Raw genomic sequence first — 20432 nt, 5'->3', positions numbered from 1 at the left:
CCTGCCTAATCCAAGCTGATGATGGCTGTCTGATGACGTTTATGAGTGTGTACGAAAAAACTGTTTTTTGTCGGTTTGTCTTCGAAGAATTTCCTAGGCAGTAGACGTATTACAACAATAAAACCTACGAAAAAGATGAGCTGAGTGCAACAAATGCGTCGAGAAAAAGCGTGTCCCCGATGATGACGTGCGCCGATCGTATAAGATGATTGTTTTAGCACAGCCACCGCTGGTGACCACTGGTGGCAACACCGGTGATGCAATGTCCGTGTGGAAAAGCAACATTTCTTCTACCATTCATGGCTGGGAAAAAATGTACGGAATGAGGTGAGAAAATTATGATGAGCCCCTTCACGAGCCCTGCGTCCGTACGGTGGCGATGCGGACCGAAATGCAATTTTCCTCATCATAATCATAACGAATCATTTTACACTCGCCTTGCGCATTGCTGCACGTGTACAATTGAAAGGTCGCTCATGGAAAGTTTACCTTTATTTGGTTTTTCCACACTTCCAAGCCCTCCGGTATTGCAACAGAGTAGCTTGAATCGATGGGTGGAGGAAGACGAAATGTGTTTCGGTTGTGCAACACTGCAGCTTTGCAGTGAGCCATCTTTAATTTGGTAGCTCTTTAAAGGGCCGATGATTATCTGAGCGCCCATCGCTACCACTCCACAATGGGCATTTGCCGGGATGAAATTCAAAAAATCAACTTTGTAATAGCGCAATTCCAAATAATAGGTTTTAATACTAAGGGTTAAACTAAGAAAAATACCAAATATGAGCTCTTTATCTTTTCTGGTTCTCTAGAAAAGACCTCTCAAAGTCGAGACTTATTAAAAAAAACGCAGAAAAATCTTCATTTTTTTGGAAAACTTTGAACCTTCGTAACTTTTTCAAATATGAACCGATTTTGATAAATTTAAACATTTTAAAAAGGATATTCAGTCAGCTTTATAAATACATAAAAGATTTTGAGTTAAGTTAATTTTATGCAAAAATATCCGGTAATAACTCAAGAAACTTCCTGAAATGTTTCATCATTTTAAACTTTGACTTGATGCCATTATGAAAGTGGCGTAGAGTGGCGTTGTCTCATATATGTCACATAATAGTGTGATATATATACTATCAATCTGTGAAGAAATATTCTGCGAAAGTTTGCGAACGCGAATTTTATTGAAGTTTTTTTACATCAACTTTGTCTAAAAACAGACACATGCGTAACTAGGCGTCTCCATAGGTGCCTAGTGTAGCGTATTACGTGTATTCTACAAAAATATATTCTACGTGCTTTTAATCACCTTTAATTTCCTTTACGAAGCTGTGTATCTTAGTTTCAGCTCAAGTACTTATCTTATATGTAAATTTCTATTCTAACCTAACTTTATTAATAAATATAATGAAGCAAATCAGAACCAAATACCTTTTGGTCATATTTCAGATTATAGACGGATGTAAGGAAAATAATTCTAAAATTAGATGCATAACAGGAAAACGTTATGAATGAACCAGCATCTATTGGCGTTTAGGGAGAAAAAACTCCCAAAAGTCATGACAAACTAAATATAAGGATAGAGGGGAGTATGCTACAAAAAACATTTTGCAAGAAAGAAAATGCATCCAGAAGGACATTTTGTATAATGAGCTGTATTCATCTGATTCGTTAACCAGTTCAATATCAGTAGCTACACGCAATAAAACAAAGGCAGTGTTTAATTTTACAAATGATGTAAATACTTTATTTGTAGTTATCGTTGAATTCAGATTTTTTTCAAAAAGTTGTAAAACCAAGAACATCAGATTTTTTGTTTTATTACCCCTTATGAAGGCAATACTTGGAAAAGTATTGGATGAATATTGTTTGATATCAATGCTCAGAAAAATGTGTAATTCCTATTTTTTTTAAACAACAGATATAAAATTTTAACCTCCAAAGACAAACAATATGTGCTGCTTTTCATTACTAATTTGGGAACTACTTTAATTCAATGTACCTGCTCTGTCTAATTATTCAAATGCCGTTATTCAGTTCTTTAGAAATGTGAACTAGAGGTCAGGAGCTTTTTATAGCATCCCCCCAAATTGTGTATGTAAATTTTTAATATTTGTACTAACTGTTAGTAAAAGTGATGAGAATCAGCTACAATTGTCCTATAAAAAGCAGAAAATATTATCTTATTCAAAATTATTATGTTTTGTTCATATACTATGGAATATTACAGTATATTCAAAAATGGTTCATACTATTAGAAACAACAAATACAAGATAAAAAAACACACAAAATTAATGTACCTAAGCAAAGATCTCTTAAAACACTATTTTATGTAGCACCACCTGGTGGAATGGATGCGAACTACATATAAAATGTTATTTACTGTCATAATACTTTACTACAAACGATAAAAACTAATAATTTTTGCAAAAATAATTTTATCCCGAAATTTGTTCTAAACTGCCCATTGTGCACTCATCAGCGATTGGGTGTAATCTTCGCGCCAGCTAATGCTCTTCCGGTAATGTAGGCTTATCTGGTAACGGTCGTGAGTCCGTGGTGCATTGTTGATGATTGATTGGTGCCGAGAGGCTGATTGTGAAAGAGGATTCTTCGATTGGCTACACGTAGTATGCGATTCATGGAAAAGCTTACAATCAATCAAGGGTGTGAACTTTTGGGATGATGTTTACTTCTAAATAAACATTGACGAAGAAAATTATGCAACAAGAGAGTAGGTGTATTGAAGAGGAGGAATAGCTTCCTTGTTATGATCAATTGCGCAGAAAAAAATGTATTATTGGGCGCTCGAATTGGATTGGTAATTAGTTTTTCTGTGTGTGTTTTGGTAGACAATTTTCATGCTATGCGTCATGACTCATGAGTTTTTAAATTATATTTAACTTTTTAAAGCATTACGTGTGGAAAACTAGTATTTACAAACATTTTTATGTATCTTTATTGGTGCTTTCATTATTGCTTAATGCAAGTTCTTCTTCTTCTTTGGCACAACAACCGCTGTCGGTGAAGGCCAGCCTGTACCCACTTGGCGAAGTGAGCTTGGCTTTCAGTGACTTATTGTTACCATAGCAGGATAGTCAGTCCTACATATATGGGGGCACGGTCTATTCGGGACTTGAACCCATCATGACGGGCATGTTGTTAAAGTCTTACGAGTTGACGACTGTACCACCAGACCGGCCCACGGACCGGAATACATGTTATATCTTGTTGTTGTATCAATTGAAATTTATTTTTTACTTATGATATTTTGAAATTATACCGCGGAAAGCGGAATAGATATGAAGTGTTTCATGGTTTAGTTAAATACTTATCAATTATTTCGCACCTTTCGTCATAGTTCAAACATGCACTGCTGGTCCATTGAATGTGTACAATCAGTAAGAGTGTCTTACCTTGCAGCGTGGGAATGTGCACTGTTGCAGAACGTGCGCATTCGGAAGTAAACTGGCGCCCACATTCGCTCACAGACACACACACACACACATGCAGGTGTATGTGATAAGCGAAGCGTTACGCTAGCTTAAAAAGTGTTTGCTACCTTCTTGGCACCCCCATGCAGTAGTGAGAATGTGTGCCGGTGATGCATTTGATAATTCAAAATTTATGGAAAATTATGCACCGCGACATGATATTTCCACTAATAGCTCTGCTCTGTCCAGGACTATATGCTTCGTCATGATTTTGACATCACGACAATGGAACAGTCTAGCAGTTTTATAATATTCTGCCGATTATGGATCCGTAAAGTCCAGCCCATAGGCTAAATATAATCTACGTGTCGAACCCATCGATGGATTCAAAACAGTAAATCGACATTTATATTGAATTTCTTCTGATTTAATCCTCAACAAACTATTAATCATTTGAGTTCGGTTATATCAATTAATAAATCCGAAAATAATACAGAACACGACACAACTTCGAAAGTGTTGGCAGTCTTTAAAGCTTTTAAGCGGACTAGTTTTTGGCAACTTTTAAATAATCTCAATAAAATGTAAAGAAGCAAATAATAGTCAAGGATAGTATTAGGCTAGCGAACATTTCATGATTTGTTTATTTACAGAGTTTAAAATATTCGAGGGTCTATTTAAATTGGATTCTACTTGTACTGTCCTGGAACAAATTATCATATGTAAAAGAACCTCTCGCATAACAAGTTTTTCATATAACGAGTCAGTAACTGGGACGGATTAAACTCGTGATGAGGGGTTCCACTGTAGTTGAATAATTTTCGTTTTAACCAATGGGGGCTTTTACGATATTAGTTAGATGTGTTACATGTAGTTTGACACTAGTTTGACTGAAATCATGTCAACACTCAATAAAAAACATCACACAAAACTAGCCTCTGATTTTCAGCCTAGATTATTTTAGCTTGAAAAATATGTAAACAAACACCAATTCGTCGCAGGCGCCATCAGGTTAGCGGTTAGCGGAAGAAAGGTAAAAATAATGAATCGATTTGTTAAAATTTCATAAAAATACTATAACTTTGCTGAAATACAATACGGCGGTTCATAATTGTCAAATTGATACCACCCAGATGATGAATACTATTCTACTGACAGGCTGAAAATTTCAGCTTTCTGGCTTTAAATATAGAAGGAGCCAATATTAGGTAATTTTTAGTTGAATTAGATTTAGATTCATTCATTTCCAGAAGTTGACCTAGAACATAACAATTCAATACGTTATTTGAAAATATTAGATTAGTGTAAATAAGGATAGTTTTCTAGAAATGTTATGCGAACTTTATTTACGTTATATCACTAGTAAATAGACACCGACCATCCCTATGCCGCATGTGCATATGCGATAATCAATGCAACATCACACCTGCATGACGTTCAGCGTGGTGAGGAAAAGCAAAGAATAGATGTAAACAAATGAAAACGAGACTGCAACAACACGAAAAAAAAGTGCACACAGAAGAAGTAATGCACATTCAATGGCGATTCTCAGGCTTCCCGAAAGACAAAGATAAGCTCCACGCCGGGTGCGGATGGAGGGATGAGCGTGTGGTTCGTTTTAATCGGGTAACCAACTGTTGGAAGGCGAGATGGGAAACATCTCTCGACCGATGGGAAACGTGGTGCAGAATTTAAAACATTCATCGTAAACATGGAACGTGAAGCGTGGTGCAAACGAACGATTGAACCGGATTCGGGCGAAACAGGGGTTGGTGGGTCGTTATTTATTTGTTATTATTGGCTGTGCGGGAGATTTTTATGTAAGCAGTTTATCATCAGTGATGATCTATGCTGCGGTAATGATCCATATGCTCAGCGCACACGGGGAGCCAATTGGATGGGTAGTGAGTTTGGCAGTGAGGGTTGACTTTGGAGGCTTTTTGAGGCCTGTACGATTCCGAGCGTCTTGCGCGATGGATGTAGCGAACTTTTCGTTTGTTGGATCATTTCCGTTGACTGTGTGTATTTTTTTGTCGGATTGTTGATGAGTTCTGTTTGTTACTTAAACGCGGAATGCTTTTCAACTTGCAAAGTATTTGAAAGAGGCCGGGTACAAAAGTTGGATGTTTATTTTTTTAATGACTGTTTGATAAACTTTTCCTGCCATAAATGCATGGAGAAAGCAAACTTCATTCGTTTGGCTTTTTTTTTGTGGGTAGTAATCATTTACATTTTACATACATTTTTACTTTACAGTTATGATGTGTTTCGTTTTGCCGTTTAGCCTTGCAAGGGCATGGTGATTATTTTTCGTGCCTTATCGTGAGTTTATTGGGTTATGTTTTCTGAGCAAATATATGTGCCATTTAGTCTGGATTATATTTGAATAATTTGATGTATTTTAGGCGTGCTAAGAAAAAAAAGGAAGCTTTTGCAAATGCCTAGGTCAAGGGTGCCATTACAACAGTGAACTTTTAATGTTGCTCATGATGCCTAAGACATCCTGAGCCAGATGGTTAGAATGAACTCTATGAATAAAACATTGGTACGACATGTTTTCCGAATATTTAAAACAAGGGTTCGTTTAAGCGGGACAGCAATTTCCTGCATCCTTACCTTTCAAACTCCGATGGCTCGGGTCTCGACAAAACCATAAAAGTAACCATCAATTACAAACCAAGGAGTTGCGGCGAGAGGCAGCAAAAGTTTATGTAAATTAATTTGAATAGAATTATTGTATCACAGAGTGAAATGGATTCTTACGACGAAATTCCGACCCAGGGCAGTCTTTTGCGGTAAACGGCACTGGGACGTTTGTTGGCGTTACAAGTTTCTCTTAGGTTCAAAGATAGCACACGGTATGTTGAGGGTTATGATTTTCTCCAGCCATGAGTTAAGTTGCCATGTAAGCTGTGTGAAGTGCAGAGACCGGCCATTGACCATTCGTGGGTGGAAGATTCGTGACGGATCCCCCAAATAACATATTGCTGAATTATTGAGTTCAACGCTTTTTGAGTTAGACGTGACTGGATTGATTATTACAGCAATATCGTTTGATGGAAATTGTACATTATTTCATATTTATTTTTGAATCTGCTTTATACAACATCATTTTATATGTTTTTTTTATGAATTTGTTTATGCCCTTCAACGCTGCTAGTTTTATTAAAATTGATTTGATTTACAGATAGTTTTCAAGTATTTTTTGTGTTCTTAGAAATATAATTCATAAATTTCTTAGAATTTGAAGTATTTTTTCCTATAAATTAAACCTGATCGCCTTGGAGTAAGTACTATTGCATTTCGGGACCATTTACTAATGTGTGTGTTTTCGGATGGATCTTTGAACTTGCACTTCAAACACAATTTTACTTGTTACGGAAAACATGTTCTCCGTTTGCGAGTTTACATATCAAGAGGAACGTTACCTGTTCAACCATTTGCCTAACATACTTGATTTTCATGCTGGGCAAATATGCACCCGATGTCGTAGTTGGAATACCGATTCACCTCTTGATATTCTGCGTAGACTTACTCATCTTACTTTCCATTGGTTTGTACGACATTCCGCACGGGTTGGTTTGTTCGAACGATTCTGTGCCATCCGAAAGGTTAGCGACAGTGTCGGATTGTGTTGATTGGCAAAAAGTTAATTTGAATACGCGCAGCCGGGCGCATACGATGGAGGTGCAATTTAAATTTTTAATTAAACAAACACATTCTAGCGCCCTGGATTGGAACAATTTCATTCGCCCAGCCACCGAGTCTGGGCACAAAAGCTTTATTCGCGGAGGCTGTCTGAAGTTGTTTTAAAATACCACCGAGTCCACCGATAAGCTGGGACCGAGTTTCGGCCTCCGAGTTTGCCTATTTGTGCAGGGATTTGTGGGGCGAATCCTTTCTGCCGCTGTTGCCGGTGTGCAAGAATTGTGATGCGAAAATTAACCTCCTGACTGGAAGATTATCATTATCATGGTTAGCATATAGCCCTCAGGGGAGGATGGCGAGAAAAAGCAAGCACCGTGAAGAGCCGTAGCTGTTAATGGTTCCAGATAGCGTTTTGATAGGCTATGAAATAAGTTTTCGGGGTAGTGCTACGTGTAGACGCGCCGTGGCAGGTGCAGGTGGCAGTGGCATTGGTAACTTTGAAGGTAAGCGCGTATTGCTGTGGGCTAGAGTTGCCGAAGTTCACGGCAAACTCATTTTCGATACCAAGGTCGAGGGCGCTCTTCTGGTACTTTACATTTCATCAGTTGGGTAATCGCGCTGAAAGAATAGACGCCAAACGAAAGGTAACAAGCTTGTTGTGGTAATGAATTTAGACCAAGAGTTTTGCGTTTTGTTTAGATTCTGTTTAAATGTTATTATGATTTGAATGTTTATTACGTTTATCAGATTATTTATTTATTTTTATCTGTGATTTCTACTCAAATTTATCTCTTATTTCTTCTTCTTAGTTTCTTTAAGACTTAATTATGTTATAAATGTTATAAATTTAACTAAAAAACATAACAAAATGTGTCGCGGATTATTAATTTATACCATAGTGTCAGAAGTTAGTTTCAACAAATAAAAAAAACTTTAATAATCCGTTTGTTATGTGTTACAAGTAAGTGTTTAAAAATAGTAGCTTTACATGTTTCGGTGATGTGATTCAATGATTAATTAGTAAAAACTGAAACTTTAAATTACAGTCGTCTGCATGAAATTCAATTTGGCAAAGCATACAATCCGTCATTCGTTTTTGTCATTCAAATTAAATTTCAGCGTTTCATTTCCGTTAGTTCTCACCGTTGATTGTGATTGATGTTTGTGTAAACGCAGCTTTGCTTCATTTTCCAACACGTTTTACCTTTCACATTGTATGTAGGTATACAGCGTTTCTTTGTTACGAATAAAGCATTCTGGGGAATAAGCTAATTTAATAATAGTTCAGACTCACCAGAAAAATCATAGCACACATTCACACAAGCACTCAAGATTCTATATCATCTAAATGCTGAGTGACGTAGATCGAACTCATAGAACACGAGCAAAAAACACACAGCGCATAAATGCCCTCCGTTGCTCTTTCGGTGCAGTTTGACGAACTTTTGCTCCCATTGCGCTGTGTCCTAGTCGGGCGCGTATCGTGCGACATGAGCCATTTTGTCCTGGGTCAAGGATTTGTCGATTGTGCATTGTTTTCTGGCACACGGAGGATTGACCTCGGCTCCCAACGTTTGTAGGGATGGTGTTAAAATGATGACGCCTGGTGCGAGCTTACGGTCATTGGTCCCGTGTTGAAGCAGAATCCCTTATCGCTGTTTGGATGCATAAAGGCGAAGATGCGAAAGCGATGCAAGGTGTAAAATTTCATTAGATCTGATGAAGTCAGTGTCCTTGCGACTGGAGCTGAAGGTAGCGAGCTTTTGGTTCATTGATTTTCTCCTTTTTGTTAGTTGTATGTGCAATCAGCGGTTTTGGGAGGAGCCCCAAATGTAGTGCTCCGAATCACGTTGCGATATTCTTTGTTCTTTGTCCTGCAAGCAGCTGCAGGGCGTCAAGATTAGTAGGGTACGTTACGACGAACCCACGTGGGTCATGGTTGCAGAACACCGTAGAAGTAGCAATGTTTCTTATTCGTGTTTTTTGTTTCAACTGGGATACTTTTTGGCTTTGGTGCAATGCGACTTACTCACAGAGCAAAATGTGATAAAACCACACCTAGGTGCGGTGAGTGAGCTAGGTCAAGATCACAACGTTCAAATCGCTCGATGGAGGGGATGATTTGGTCACTGCTTTTTAGCTCAATAATCGTGCCATTCAACTGGGGCAATAATAATCATGAGTTTTCTAGCGTTTATTTTTCTTTATGTTGAATCTTTATTAACGCAGAACGGATTTATTCGTCGTGGTTGTAAGATACATAAAATATTCTGAGACCACCGTAAACTATTGTTAACCAGCAGCAAAATTTTACTCATTACATAGAAAGAACACTTTTTAATGTGATATTTTATATGCTTTAAAGTGTGCAAACATTAAACGATATGAATTTTTACTTTTAACTCAAATTAGAAAAACAGTGTTTTCTATTTGGCATATCGTCATACGCGGACATGCCGGGTTCTACAGGTTTTCGAGACTTTATTCAGTACCACACAGCCGAATAATCAGTTTTTGCTAGTGGGAGACGATCCATATGAGGATTGATCCCACGACCGACACGTTATTGAGTCGTACGAGTTGTCGAATGTACCAAGGGGGTGCCCGAGAAAAGTAGCGTACTCTTTTTAATTACCAACATTGAAAAGACAACCAATTTATGTGTTTTGTTTTCTGAGAAAAAAAATGCTAGTACAAAAGATATCTAATAATAAGCTTCATTTGATTCATCTCGTTATTTCGTTTTGCAATCAGAAAAGTTGACGTTAACGAGGACATTCCTTCCGTGTAACTCAGGGAAGCATTATGAACAATATAGGGCCGGTACCGTAGGAAAGAGTAACTTCAACAAAAACTTTTCGATGGTATTATGGTTTTCTTCGGCCTGTGGTTTGTAAGATTTTAGTAGGGCTCAGTACTTAGCATTAGAAGGAAGATATAGAAAATGCATTGTTTCATTCTCACTGAAACTGTTGGGATATGCGATATGATTACCAAACCTTCAAACATTATACAAGTGTTAATCGTGAGAAAAATAAAACTTAAATAAATCTCACAAAGAGCTTAAGCTACCATCAGACTGTAATGTTTATTTTGTTTTGTACTTCTCACACCCCCTGTTTTACCCCGTTCTATCATTTCAGTCAACCGCACAGTTGCGCCTCAATTGAATACCAAAGAAGACATCCGTTACATGACATTGGTCGGCAACAGGGATGTGGCGAATAATTGGTTTGTAACACCATGGAAACGATCAAAACTTTGTTGCTACAATCGTCACCGGGTGCTGGTCCTACTATCAACACAGATCCGGATTATGCGCCACCACACCGGAAGACAATGCAAGATCCTTTCGGAAGCTCAGTTCACGGTCGGGATGGACTCACGTTGTCTCCGCTCATACCAGCAGTTACCAGCGTTTGTGAGTCCGACGATGGTATGATGGACGACAGTGTATCGCAAACGACATCGTTGGAAGATTGGAAGGAAGAATCGTCAATGCTGCGTACAACGGGAGGTGTTGATTTTATCCATCCAAAACTATCCAAACTCAAGCAACCGCCAGTCATTGTGGGAGTTGCTGTGAAGCGCAGCCTTCGCAAACCTCCGGAAGTAATAACAAACAATGTGGCCACCGTGGCACCAGTCACACAGCCTGCTCCGATTAAATCTAGTACCCTAGAGCGGTGGCATAAGGATATTTTTGAAACACCATCTACCGCACTGTCGCATGACGGTTGGATGAGAAATAAAGTCGAGGAATCGTTTTCGAAAAGTGGTCATCATGCCGAGGGCGACGAATTATCTATCGACGGCGGAGAAGAGTTGAAAATTGATAGGCCACAACAATGCGCCTCGGCTGTAAATGAGGTCGTCGATAACGGTGAAGAGATTGGTCCGAAAGATAATGGAAGTGATAACGATTTGATCGATTTGATCGATTTCAGCAGTGATCAAGAAGAGCCTGCAGCAGAACCAAACGAAACGCCGGTGCAAAAAACGCTAGCGAAAGAATCCAACGGGCTACTGGAAGCTACACCGCCTGAAACGCAAATCGGACCCGTCACCGGAAGTGGTCGGGTGAAAAAGGTGACATTTCTGTTAGATGATGATCCATTTCGGCATTACGACAGCGATAACGGGTCGGATGGCGTGAAGCATCCTCGCGGCGAGTCAGATCTGCCAGATAGCGAAGTCTCCGAGGAGGAGGAGGAAGAGGGAGAAGAGACTGTGCGGATTAATGGAGAGGTACTAGACATCGATACCGAGAGCGTTTGCGAGCAGTGGGTATCGGTCGATGAAAGCGATCCTGCCAGCAGCGGACGGAAGGTAACTCCAAAGCACCATCCACCCTGCCTGCTTCGTAATGAAATATCAACAGAGACTGGGCAAACAGATGACAATGTTTTGCGCGCCGCGGATGAGGCGGCGGGACGGGCCGGGGTAAACGTCAATGGCAAGCAGAGCGCTGCTGAGAGTGGTCACGTTGACAGTGAAGCTGCTGGAAGATGGAGTCCCCAACGGTTGCGAGCGATGGACGGGGACGAGCATGGAGCATCGGAGCACGATGCGTGGCTGGAAACGGAAATGGTTCAGCGCGCATGCTCCTCTCCATTACACGCCGAGAGTGAGAGTCATCGTCATCGTCAGCGGCATCATCATCATCAGCATCGCCGTCGTCACGAGCGCCATCGCGAGGAGCAGTCTACCGTCGCCATCTGTCCAGCAGCCGTGGCAGCAAATTCCGATGGTGGAGCAACCACCAGCACACAGAGAATCGACGAAACTCTCGCGTGCACCATCCGACCGTCGGGAGCGGACGGGCACGGGGCGAGAGCGCCGCGTGCGGATGTTTGCCGAGCGAACGCATGCGCCGGAACCGAATCGATCAACGGCGAACGGCACAGGAAACACCAACACCACCAGGGCAGCCTGGTGAAACACGACCCTCACGACGGCGGACTGAGTGTCAAAGGACGGACCGAGGCTAGCGATGATGGAAGCAGCACCAGCAGTAGTAGTAGTTGTGACGAGCGTGGTGTAGTAACGTTGAGCAATGTGAAACTTTCTTCCGTACCGATCGATGAACGGCTCCAGCACGCTGGTAGTGACATTGAGGTTTGTTGCATTGATGGACGTGATTTGCAGACGCACCATGAGCACGACAATCGTGGGCAGGGTGTGCAGCGTGTAGTGACACCAGCAAACGCTCGACAGTGGCCAGTGGTTTCGGACGGGAGGGTTTCTGCAACTTCGCAGCGGTGGAATAGCAGCGCTGGTGAGCGCGAGAGAATCGACGAACGGTGTTACGTCGACGATGGTGGCGAGGGACAACACCAGCAGCGACCAGAGAGCACCAGTCTGTTGCGAGGATTAGAGTGCGTCAGTGCCAGCAGCTTACCGTGGCAGGCTGTTGGTCCCAGCGGTGAGGACGAAGAAAAAGGGAAGCGACGGTCCAAAGGCCTAGGGCAGCAGCGCCAGCTGGCCCCGAACGGTGCCGTCGCTCGCACGGTGCAAACCTGCCCAACGGAGTGTGAAGAAAAATCGACGCAGGTGTCAGCGAAGGGACACGGGGCGCGAACCACGGGCCCTTTATCGTCGGACAGTGAGAGTGAAAATTATTACGGTACGTGCTCACCGCCGACCGTAGAAGGGGTCAGCCAGCATCGTCCCTGTGCAAATCAGCACGAGTATCATCCGGAAGGGAGGGAGTGTCCTTCCTGCCCACAGCACAACTCGACCTCCTCATCGCTGCTGGTGGAGGTAACACTCAGTGCGCACATCTGTGTTCATCACCAGCAGCAGCAGCAGCAGCAGCAGCAGCAGCAGGCTCCGTTTTCCTTTGGGGAAACAAGTAACTCCTGCCACTGCAGTGAAAACTCGCGAGTGCTCAGGGACAGTGCCACCAGCACACAGGACCGGGAGGGTGACGACGATTCGGACGGGAGCAGTTCCCGAACGGGGGATATCCAGTCGCGTACGGGCCACCGTAACAACCCGTCCAGTGCGGACAGTGGAATTATTATTATCGACGATGACGTCGATGGTGGTGCAGCGAGTGACGAAAGAAGCTTTCCGTGTCAGCAGCGAGTAGGCGACGAACAGGGGGGTGTGAGCATTGTGAAAGGTCCTGGCGAGCGAAGGGACCAGCACCAAGGCACACAGACGGGACCATTCGTTGAGCAGTTTATTGACAGTGAAATCCGTCCCCAAGGATTGCCAGACCACGGCCCAGAGCAGGAAGTGTGCGAAGGCGTGAGTGTTGGTGAGCGCGTACAAAGCGATTCGAGAAGCAAGTGTTCGTCCACAGTTTCCGTGTCGATAGAGGGATACCACCCTGCGCAAGACGACACCAGTGATAGAGCGAGCGGTGATTCGGCGGAAGCTCCCAGCGGTGGCATCGAGTGTTTTGAGGCGAGCCAGCGCCTGAAGCGTCTGGAGGAGCGATTTCGTGGCTTTGCCTACACTAAGAAGCTTTTCCGCGAGTCACTTTCGCACGACACGCCTGGTCTTGGGGCGGGCGGTGCGCGGCGGTACGGCGAGGCGCCCCGCTCGGTTGGGGGATCGCTGCCCTCGCTGCTGGTGTGCGCAGGCCATCCCGACGCTCGCTCGTCGTCGACGGACTATGCCAACACCAACACACTCGCAGCAGGCTCTCCATCGTTGCGTGCGTCCGCGGAAGATGCTGCGAGAGGCCACGGTGGTAGCGATGCGAACGTGACGCTCTTGCGTTCACCAACACACCAACGCAGCCGGAGAGGATTATTGTCGTCAGCGTCGACGTCGTCATTGGGATCATCATCGTCATCGCCGCGAGGATTCGGGGCTGTAGTGGCACCGTCAGCAGCTTGCTCAGCATCCGAAAGCAGTGAGCGAAAGTCTGCCAGCAGTGGTCGCGGCAGCAGTGCGCTACTAGCGTCGAGGAAAACATCCTCGCTCAGTTGTTTACAGCAGGACGCGACCCGAGACGAGGATGACACGGAGAGCTATCTGCTGAGCAACAGCAAAAGCCACGGCAGTAATCGGGCGCCACACGCCACGTCGCAACCGTCGCCATCAACTTCTCTCAACCGAACGGCGAGAGCATCCTGGACTAGACCGATCCTGCCACCGCTGTCCTCGTCGTTACTGTCGCTTTCTGCATCCTCGCTGCTTTCGCTGTCCTGCCTGGATCTAGCGCGACAGAGCAGACAAAGAACCGCCAGCCAAGAACCATCCTGCACAGATCAGGAAGGGGAGATTGCCGAAGGGCACCGCGAAGGGCAAGAGAAGAACAATAACAGCCGTGCGGAGGAGAACGGATTGTCGAAGGCTGTCTCGTTGCCCTCGTTACTGGCTCCCGTGGTGCAGCAGCAAGGGCCGAGCGAGTGTATCGTAGAGACAGTGCGAGGCAGTGCGGCGGACACTGTTAGTCCAGCACGTTGTGCCTCGACCGCGGAAACCATCCCACTCGGCAGTCGAAACCAGCTGCTGCGGTACCAGCGACAGCCACGGGCCGTCGAGGAATTGCGACGAAACACTGACACGCCGGAGAGCAGCGGTGCTGAGTCGGAAGAAATCTGTAAAATATTTCCTGGCGGGAAGCCACGCGTTGCGGATCCGCTCGAGGTGGTTGAGACGGTAGTGATTGGTGGATCCACCGAGGAAGAGGACAACGAAGACGACGACGACGAGGAGGAGGAGGAGGACGACGACGACGAGGAAGACACCTCAGGGCACATTGTTCTCAGTGGCGTTGGCGAGGACATTCTCAACAACAACCATCGCCACTATCTGGGCAGCGAAGAGGCCGATACAGTACGGGGGGACGAGTTTGGGCGGCTGGAAAAGTTGCTGGCGGCCGATCCGCATACGAACTGCGAGTTCGACACGCGCCATTTGCAGGACTACGAGCCGGAAGTGTATCGGATTAAGTACTGCTACGATGAGCTCGAGGAGGAGCTAGAGGAGCAGCAAGAGCGGGCGGCAGCTAACGATCTGCTGGTGGTGCTGCGTGGTCCAGCCCGTCCACTGCCGGTGGGTCCGCCTCCAGCAGTGCCTCCACCGCCACCGCCGCCACCGAAAGGGGTGCGAGTAGTGTCGGTCGGTGACAGGCAAAGTGTAATCTATTCAACTCCGCGATTAGGTGCCACAGTGTCGGGGGCAGAAGTGCAGTGCAGTGGGGCAGAAGGTCGTGCCGTGGGTACGCGTGGGGAAGCAAGTGCAGCTACAGTATTGCCAGTGTCGTTGGCCAGAATCGCTGACGCAGATTCAAGCGAGCCAGGTTCGGCCGGTGTGGTGGTGGTAAACGGTCCGCCCAGTGTCACAGGCGGTAGTGCGAGTGGTAGTGTTAAGACGGGCGAGGCGGAGGATCGTGATATACCACCTCCACCACCGCCACCGAAAGCGCGCGCCGGAGTCGCGCGTAGCTTTGACGGTTGTGGGTGCGTGATCGAGGCGATCCCGCTGTATCGTAGTGAGGCGGAAGCGTTTGCCGCGGGTGGGGGCGCGATGCGTGAGACGGCGACCGGGACCCTTCGGGGGCTGCTGAAGAAACCGAACCGGCCACCGCCGGTGCGTAAAAATCGCGTAGTGTTCGACGAAACGCGCAATGAATTCTTCGAAGCGGATTACATCATACTGATACGGGAGGACTGCCCGTACGACGAGGAGGACGAGGAGCCATGCACCTGCGGTGAACACGAGCTCGTTCGAATATGTTGTGACGAAGGCTGTAACTGTGGCTACACGGATGATGGACGAACGCCACCGGTAAGTGTGCCCAGAGCACCGTGTGTGGCACGGTGTGGCAGGATTTGAATTTTCCTATCAATTAAAGCATCACATGAACATGACTGAAGTTTAAACGATCCTCTCCATAGAACTATATTCCATAGTATAGTATATTAAGGACATTCCGAGGGCTACTTTGAGGTTTTGAGTTTCATTGTAAAATAGTTTAATTTAATTTAACGATTAACACGAGAAAACTTCCTGCTCAATAGATAATCATTTAGATAGTTAAAGTTATTTTAACGTTTTTTTAGTTATCTAACGTTGTTTTGCAAAGAGATTTCCTCTAAATGCGTTGCAAATACGTCAGCAAAATAATAAGTCAATTCACAAATAACAAGCTATGTTGTTTGTTGAAAAAATGGAATGTGCGGTAATTTCTACAAACATTTTGTCTTCACTCGTGAGCAATACGAGCTTTCCCTAGACAACGATAAAGAAAGTTGGTTAAATCTTCTTCTTCGCTATATATTAAAAAATCTCGTATCTCGGCGTTTGTTGCCAGCATCCTCCGAAACTGTTGGATCATTTTCAACGAAACTTTGCACACAACTTATGAGCACTGACACTGACACAACTGACATGAGAATGGGTTTTAAGACTGATAAAATTTTCCTATGTTACATTTAACATAATTTAATTGCAATTTTCTAACTCCCATACAAAGAACAAGATTGTTGTTGTTGTTGTATACAGCACTTTGACACTGTAAGGTACCTAGCGGTTTGCACTCGACGATACGATACTTTGGGGATACGGGCATGATAAAAATAACATAATTTACAAAGCTAAGCTAAGTTACAACAAAGCTATATTTTAGGTTTTTGGAAATAACTAAGTTTTCCGGGCCAGTTAGTTACAAATAAGATCAACCACACATGAGTAAAAGGTGCAAGCGTGATTGATCTAGTCCACTACGTTGGTTACTTAAAAATAATAATGAGGAACTGTTAAATAACATAATTCATTTCCAGTTATTAGACTTCAGGATAACTTGTTTGTATTTATGTACGCTTTCCACTTTTTTTTAATTTTAAATGTAAACATTGTGGCGCCTCGTAGTACAGTTGTCAACTCGTACGACTTAATGACATGCCCGTCATGGGTTCAAGCCCCAAATGGACCGTGCCACCATACGTAGGACTGACTATCTTGCTATGGGGGGATCAATAAGTCACTAAAAGCCAAGCCCACAAGTAAATGGTACAGAGGCAGGCCTTGACCGACAACGGTTGTTGAGCCAAAAGAAGAAGAAGAAGAAGAAACATTGTGTTCTACCAATGTGCTAAGCCAGGAACAAAATGTTTAATTTGTCATAGAGCACAACAGCATAGAGCGTTTTCGTTGGAATATGTTCACCAAAGCAAAGCCATCTGTTTGCAAAAATGACCATGCAGTTTGTGCAGTTTCCTATTGTTCTCAGGACAAAAATATACTGCAAAGCACAACAAAAAAACAGAGCAGAGCAGATGGATAAGGATTTTTTTAGAATCTCGTACGAGGTGACCTTGATGTTCGTGACCTCGTTTCCATTTCTCCGAATCTAAAGAGCGCCCCTCACATCACGATGGGATCCATCCGTGGGATGGATGGAAGGATGCTAGTTGCCATATTGTTGGAAATGAAACGATTCCTGTGTTCGTGTTTGAATGCTTTTATTCGCTTTTTTACGATCCCAGCCAGCGGTGATTGCCCGAGGAAAATCGAGGCCACCACCGCACAATCGAGGTAAGGTGAGAAGGCCGCCTGCGCAGCACCCATTGCACATGGGGACGGGCAAGAACAGGGACACGAACACGAAATGGATTCAAGAGACCGAGGATGTCTTGACGGTGGCTCACCCCTCTACACAGTGCTGGGCTGATTCATTTTCTCATTTATTTCGTAGCAACACCTTAACAATTGATTCGGGTTTGTTCCTACTGCTGAACTTGTTGTGCCTTGGCATACATACCAGAATGTTTGCCGTGCTGTTGATGAAGTATTCACAGCAAAAAGCTTCGAATGAAACATAAGTCGAACAGGGCACGGGAGAAGCAAGAAGAGATCCTGATGAACAATTCGGTTGACTACAGCATCTCCCTTGTGCTGTGACATCCACAAGTCCGCCTGGCTCATCAGCACCTCAAATTATCGTCCATTTGGGATGAGACGATGAAGATGTGACAGTCAGCTGCCGAACCTTCTGGTGTTGCTGTTCTTAGGCGAAAGACAAGATTCTGTGCCCTTGATGTTCTTGTTCTGAGCAATAACAATTACCGGCAATCGTTATTTGGTTTGGGTGGATCGACATCCCAGAAGGTACGGTGTTCTTCGCAGCTCCTCACGAACGCAACATTTGATGAGTTTCGTTGACGTCACACGATTGTCGAAGGAAGCCACAGTTGTCGAAGGTTGTAATTGTAGCTGGGAGTAGAAACTGGAGGAGTCGGGCCAAGACTTCGTTTCGCTCACGATAGAGCACGTTCCGAGCGCAACCTTAGCATGGAATAGCGTGTCGATGATCATGGCAAATGACAAACGGTACGCCTGTGGGTTTCGATTCGGCTTCCCACCACCAATACCTCCGACGACCCCTGCAAGACGGATCGGGTAGCCTCCGCCTCCGTTAACCCCGGGGTGTATAAGTGTGAACGTGTAGCGGTGTTCGACTGTTTTCGATTCCACAAGTTTGTTGTTCCAATTTCGCTCGGTGAACGTACTTTCTCGGTTGACTTCATCGCGCACCGCTTCTAGATTAAAATGGAGCGATATGGTGGGAAACTGTTTGTCATTGAAAAACACTGCCCACTGTGTACGGGCTCTCCAAGGTCGACAACAAGGAACGGTGGTGAAACTTTATTGCAGAGGGTCAAATGTATTCCTAACCGTTGGCTACCAATGGCCGTTGAAGAGAGGGTGTCGGAGAAAGTTAAAGCTACATGAATAATGGTAGACATTTTTCTTTGGGCTGATAAAAGGTCAGCAGCTTGTTTGAAGCAGCGCTGCCTGGATGAATAGAAATAGATGTTTATTTTTGTGCACAGAATGATTTCAATTTTTGTTTTCAAAAACAATAGATTGTGTAGAAATTGGAAATTGAAATGATTTGTAGATAGATTTGCCCAAGTAGTAAAAGAAGCAAAATATTATTTAAAAACTTATAGAATAATACGTCACTTACGAGTAAACGAATCTTTCATTTAGATCCTTCGTGGGCCAGCTTTTGTAAGACATTTCTCTCCATTTTATTTGCACGTAGGTTCTTTGTTTCAATTATTAAATACCTTCCTTGACTCCGGTGGCCGAATTTCGACTGGATACCAACGTACACACTCACGTCACAAACCGACGCACAAACAGACGAAGACGCACGTGGGCCCTTAATGCCGCTGAACCGGAGGATTTATATTTAGTGCGTAGCTCGTAAATCCAATAAATCAACCAACGCTCAGCTCATTCCAGCACTGTGCGGTGTTTGCTCGCCGAGGACTTTCCGCTCAGGAGGAGTGTTCCATTTGCATGAAGTATAATTCAATGGCACTTTGAACCTAACGAGCTTTTATATCTACCACCCCGAGCCGTCATTGTGTTGGGCTATCGGGATGGTCGAAAAGGTGGCGGCGTTGATATTTTCGAACCATGCGTCTTAAGAGAATCCGATTGATCCACTGTTCTGTACGGAGCTTCGATGTCCATCAGGCAACAATTCAAGCTGTCTTTTCTCTCTTTAAACGAACGATGAAAGGTTCTTGGTGTAGTGGGTGCTGCTTTTACGCATCATGGTCATCATCAGCCGCGTCTGCTCCAGCCAAGCAACTGCTCATTTTGTGAAAGGTCATTTTATGAACCTGCATTGAATATGTTATCCGCCTTCCGCAGCGCATACGGATCCAATGTCTAATGCCCAAAAAGCGTACTGCAGGAACGTCGACAACGTAGCGGTGCAATGTCGGGAAAATAAATCTAATTATCTGGAAGGGTGTTTCGGCCGAGTCCTTTGCCTTTGCCCTCGAAAGGCTCGTAATGCCTTGTACATTCCGATTAAGGGCGCAGATTTGTGCTGAAGACCTGCTGCAGGATGCAAGAATCTGCCTCCGAGCGAAATGTTCTTGGCCGACACAGGCTAGCTTGTTGGGCCGTGTGCAAAGCCTGTTCCTTTTCGCCAATCTCCAAACCACAGTCGGTTGTGTCGAGCGCTGTTGTCGCAAATTGGAATTGGGACATGTTTATTGAATTCGGTCTGCCAATAGCACGGCCTACCATGGTAACGGTGTTTGATCGTAAAAGAAAAACAGTGACAAAAAAAACAACCTCATTCCACACACCGCCCACCACCACCAGACCGCAGCCAGACGCAGACACGATGGAGCCGCATGGTGCTTGATTGCTATCTATTTGGCTGCGTCCGTTCGAGCGTTCGCGTCAGTCGCAGCGAGCGAGCATTGGGGTTGTGTTATCTCTGTCTCTGTCGTTGCTTCCCGATCAATTTGTTTCTTTTGTTCCGTCCTCCCAGTAGACCACGAGAGCAACGATGTGGTGAATTCACTTAGACTACAAGAAATAGTAGCTTGGGGATGGGTTGTTTTAAGTGGGTGCTAAGG

General features: G+C 44.4%; 1 protein-coding gene across 5 annotated transcripts in view; it reads left to right on the top strand.

Annotated features, from left to right (window-relative positions):
• The window catches only part of LOC120908580, a 64417-nt gene that overhangs the window by 10767 nt on the left and 33218 nt on the right, over positions 1-20432 (top strand). For all 5 annotated transcript variants that reach the window (XM_040319752.1, XM_040319750.1, XM_040319749.1 and 2 more), the window contains exon 3: positions 10221-15828. In XM_040319752.1, coding sequence (XP_040175686.1) covers positions 10321-15828 — 5508 coding nt within the window. In that variant the 5' untranslated portion in view covers positions 10221-10320. The remainder of the gene's footprint in view (positions 1-10220; positions 15829-20432) is intronic.

The sequence above is a fragment of the Anopheles arabiensis genome, chromosome 2 (assembly GCF_016920715.1).
Source record: "Anopheles arabiensis isolate DONGOLA chromosome 2, AaraD3, whole genome shotgun sequence".
In the NCBI taxonomy this organism is placed as follows: Eukaryota; Metazoa; Arthropoda; class Insecta; order Diptera; family Culicidae; genus Anopheles; species Anopheles arabiensis.
This window is presented reverse-complemented; position numbering and strand designations above follow the sequence as displayed.